This window comes from Lactuca serriola, chromosome 2 (genome assembly GCF_051521515.1).
Source record: "Lactuca serriola cultivar US96UC23 chromosome 2, Lser_US96UC23_V15, whole genome shotgun sequence".
In the NCBI taxonomy this organism is placed as follows: Eukaryota; Viridiplantae; Streptophyta; class Magnoliopsida; order Asterales; family Asteraceae; genus Lactuca; species Lactuca serriola.
This window is the reverse complement of record NC_136409.1, coordinates 181,032,434-181,036,687: the sequence shown is the minus strand read 5'-3', so window position 1 is coordinate 181,036,687 and position 4,254 is coordinate 181,032,434. Positions and strand designations below refer to the sequence as shown.

Here is a 4,254-nt window from a genome sequence, read left to right as displayed (position 1 = left end):
TTTCGGATTGAAACCTACTCTTTCGGTTTTAGTATAAAAAAAACATTTTTGAAATCAAAACCATAGGTTTTAAGATACCCACGGTTTGCTCTTAACGACATACGGTTTCCCAAAGAATATTTCACTCGAAACCTTCTCTTTCAGCAAGAAACTTACAGTGTACAAGTTGTCGATGCACAAATTATGCATTAACTACTTGTACACCGTAGGTTCTTATGAAACCTACGGTTTCTTTTTTTTCTTTTTCTTTTTTTTTTTTTGAAAAAAAAATCATCATATGTCTATCATAATACAATTATATACAAAGTAGAAGCAAAAAAATCGGAAAAACAAAAGAAAAAAAACCGAAAACAGTAGGTTCATACGATACCTGAGGTGTACAAACATTTGATGCACAATTTGTGCATTGTTTACTTGTACACCGTAGGTTTCATATGAAGCCTACAGTTTCATAATTTTTTTTGTTTTTTTATAAAAATAAATAAATAAATAAATAAACACTATAAGTATAAACTCTAGTCCTAATCAAGAATACACTAAAATTACAACAAGATTCGGAACATACGTATTTGTTCTTTGAATGCTTCATTAAGAAAGAAAAAAATAGTCCAATTGCTTGAAAGACCTAAACTGAAAACTAACACTTTATATATTATGGGCTTTAGTTTTTTTTTTTTTTTTGCTTGAGCAGTAGCCAACTACGTTTGACCGTAGAAACCTATGATTTTAGTTGCTAATATAGGATAATTCGTATTTATGGATAAGTAATTAGTGTTTTTAGTTAGTTTAGTAATTTTCTCCGGACATATTAGATTCTCATTATATGCAATAATACAATCATCTTGTCTTTCAATTGATAATATGTTTTTTTTAAAGATAACATCCACCATAAACTAATTAACTAAAGGCAAGACTTTGAGTATGTCTTTCATTATACTATTTAAAGTCTTTTTGAGAGGTTAGCTTTTTTTTTTCTTGAAGAAACAGAGATTTTATTTGCATGACTAAGCTTTATGTCATAAACTTATTTTTTTTAAAAAAAATACTATTCGCAAACTAAGTCAGTCCAACTTACATCACACTCTGGAAAAAAAAAAAAAAAAAAAGCTACATGAGACATTTAACAAAATGCTTTTGTTGCTTTATACAATCATTTTTACAATTGAATGGGAAGTCCTGCTTATACATGACAACTTGTTAAGAACAAAAAGACAAGAAACTCAATAGTATATAAAAACAAAAACTATACAAAAATATTAAGAGAATAAGTAGATAGTTACAAATGATGCATCTGGTCAGAAATGGTCTGCAATCCAGACTTATAACTGGGATGAATCAACTTCACTCCAAGTTCATTCTTCATTCGCGTATTCACTACTCGTTTCTCTCCCTTTAACTTTAAACTAAATGATTCATTTTCATCCCTTTTCTTGATTTCAGAACCCCATTTCTCATTAATCAGTTTATGAGCAAATGAAAACACTTGTGTTCGAGGGGCAGGATCGTCATCCACAATGTTGTAAATTCTTCTAAAATAACATAATTTTTAATTTACAGTAAGACAAAGACAATAATAAGCATGATGATTTAAGTTGAATTAATAAAAATGAATAATCCAATAAAAAATACATACCCTGGATACGGTTTGCGGATGCTTTCATTCAAAGCGTTACAGATATCAGAAACATGAATACGTGCTGTGTATTTCTTCAATGATCTTCCTCTCTGAACATCTGATAAACTCCCCTGTTTAATAATCGTATCTATAGCACTGTAAACAGACCCCATTAAATCAAACATAATAAATTAAATAATAATAATAATAATAATAATAATAATAATAGGAATTTATAAAATAGTAAATCTATCAGAATTCAGAAGTAATTAACCTTCTGCCAGGACCATAGATGCCTCCAAGTCTAAATATATGTGATGCAACCCCAACATCATGTCCTAAACTTAACCATCCTTCCTCAGCAGCTAACCTTAGTTTAGCTAACTCACTTTCAGGGTTAGGTTCATAGCTGAAACAAACAAGATAATGAGATTCTAAATCAGAACTTGTAGTAATAAGAAAAAATTTAAAAGTGGTATGTATGTGTTGAAATGAGCTTACTTTTCATCCACCCATGCACCACCACAATCACCATAAACACCTATATGTCAAAACCCAAAAACATTCCATAAGATACACATCATCTTGTTCTTGGTTATGAAATGCTCAAAAACAGTATCAAAAAGACAGACTTGTTGTGGAAAGATAACACAGCCATTGAAGGTGTTGGTTGTTTAGCTTCTTTCTCAAAAGTTCAGCATGTTGTAGCATCTGCATAAGATTAGAGAAAAAGGTCAACCATTACTCAAATCATGTGGTAAAAATGTTGATTTCAACACAAATGAAACTTACCGGGTCACCAATATCTTTCAAGGGAGGTATGGAAATAAGGAGGTGAGTATGTTGATTCAAGATGTTTATGACTTCAAGCCTGAACAATATATAAACTCTGGTTCAAAGATTGTTTCAAACCAGACAATTAAATAGATAGCATTTGTTTCATGTTTGAGGGGATTATGACAATGGTTTGGGTTTGGGAACTCTTTTACTTCAGATTTGAATCTATATTTGGAAAAAAAAATATGAATAAGCAAGAGAATATAGGAAGAAGAAAACGAACGTAGGCTCAGTAGCATCAAAAAGACGGACGTTGAATCCTAATTTCTCCAGTCTCGCCTTCTTCGAAACGTTTGTACACGTTCCAGATACAATCCTGATCAGTTGAATGCACATATCATCAGTAGATTACAACATTTCAACTAAAAGCAATGGAAAAACTCTGTAAATCATGCTTAATTTACCATCCTTGATTCACGAGGTCTTGAGCTACAAACTCCCCAACGAAACCCATGCCGAGTATAAACATCCGATTCTGAGTTCCCTGATTATCTCCATTCCCGAAGAGACGCAGTTCTGCAGATGCTGAAGAACAAAATCGCAAATTTGAAGGTCTTCCGATTGACCATTTTTCAGAGACAGGATCGAATGGGAACCGGAGAGGACCCGCGGCCGGAAAACGACACGCCTCCATGTCCAATGTCCGATCTCCGGTTAGTTTTTTAGATCTAAAATTCATATGATCAGATGTGATATTGGGCCGGCCCATCTATAATTTCTTCATAACGTATTTTTCAAAATTAAATGATTTGCAAGATAAATATATGATTAGTTCAGATATAAATAAGTTTATTCGATTATATTTAAAGTTGATTTTGTCTTTTTGAAATTAAAAACAAATGAAATATATTTCTTTTACGTGTAGTTTATTCCCGTATGTTATAAGTAAATATTTGCGGTTGACACTTAATACACAACTATTTAGATTGTCATTTATGTTAATGATACTAATATAATAAATTACAAAAATGGTTTGTAAGGTACATAGAAAATTATATTATAGGTTCATTTGAAGTTTATTTCAGTTCCAGAGAAGAATTAAAAGAAGAAGTATTTATTTATTGGATGTATATTTTCGAAGACTATTGTATTTAATCGGAAATATCTTTCATAGTTTGAGTACTTACACTAGAAATAATATAATTTTTATTTTATGATATAAATACTTATATGTAAAATACTTGGTTATGCAGAGACCTAGATATTATATTATGCAGTAGGCCTGTCGAAAAAACCTGAAACCCGTTCTACCCACCCGACCCGTTCCGAATTCGGGTAGAACGGGTAATGGGTATGAACATTCGGGTAATATATTAACCCGATAATAATATAGGTCGGATTTTAGGTATGAATATTTATTTTCGGGTATACCCGAATTCGTTTTTTAAGTAATACTAAATATACAATACAGTCACGTACGCACATTTCAAATAAAACAAAACCATTCATTTCTTTCTTATGAAAGACGACTCGACAGTCGACGCAAACTTGCAAAGGGAATATGACGTTGAAGTTGAAGTCCTGAACCGTCATCACAATTCTCAGTTTCTCACTATCGCATGGAATGAAATTAAAAAAGTACATAACATATTATAATGATTTGTATTGTTATTATATATGTACTTGTTAATTGTATGGAATATTTTCCTACACGATTCTTTATTAAACCAACCAACATATAAAATAAAAAATTATCAATAAGTGTCATTTAATAAATTTTCGGGTATACCTGATAATTACCCGACCCGACCTCAAACCCGAATACCTGAAACCCGAAAACCCGAATTACAATATAGATCGGG

General features: G+C 31.4%; 1 protein-coding gene across 2 annotated transcripts; it reads right to left on the bottom strand.

Annotated features, from left to right (window-relative positions):
• Nucleotides 1-1,119: 1,119 nt before the first annotated feature.
• On the bottom strand, nt 1,120-3,125 carry LOC145087577 (NAD(P)-binding Rossmann-fold superfamily protein). 2 transcript variants are annotated; one of them, XM_079025550.1, is made up of 8 exons: nt 2,857-3,125; nt 2,676-2,768; nt 2,408-2,486; nt 2,248-2,326; nt 2,117-2,156; nt 1,890-2,024; nt 1,634-1,771; nt 1,120-1,526 (listed from the first exon to the last, which is right to left on the bottom strand). In XM_079025550.1, exons 1-8 carry the CDS (start codon nt 3,084-3,086, stop codon nt 1,277-1,279), a joined length of 1,044 nt encoding a protein of 347 aa, XP_078881676.1. In that variant the 5' UTR covers nt 3,087-3,125; the 3' UTR covers nt 1,120-1,276. The 2 variants fall into 2 exon arrangements, with proteins under 2 accessions (XP_078881676.1, XP_078881675.1); XM_079025549.1 differs by having other exon boundaries at nt 1,120-1,529; nt 2,857-3,122.
• Nucleotides 3,126-4,254: the final 1,129 nt, after the last annotated feature.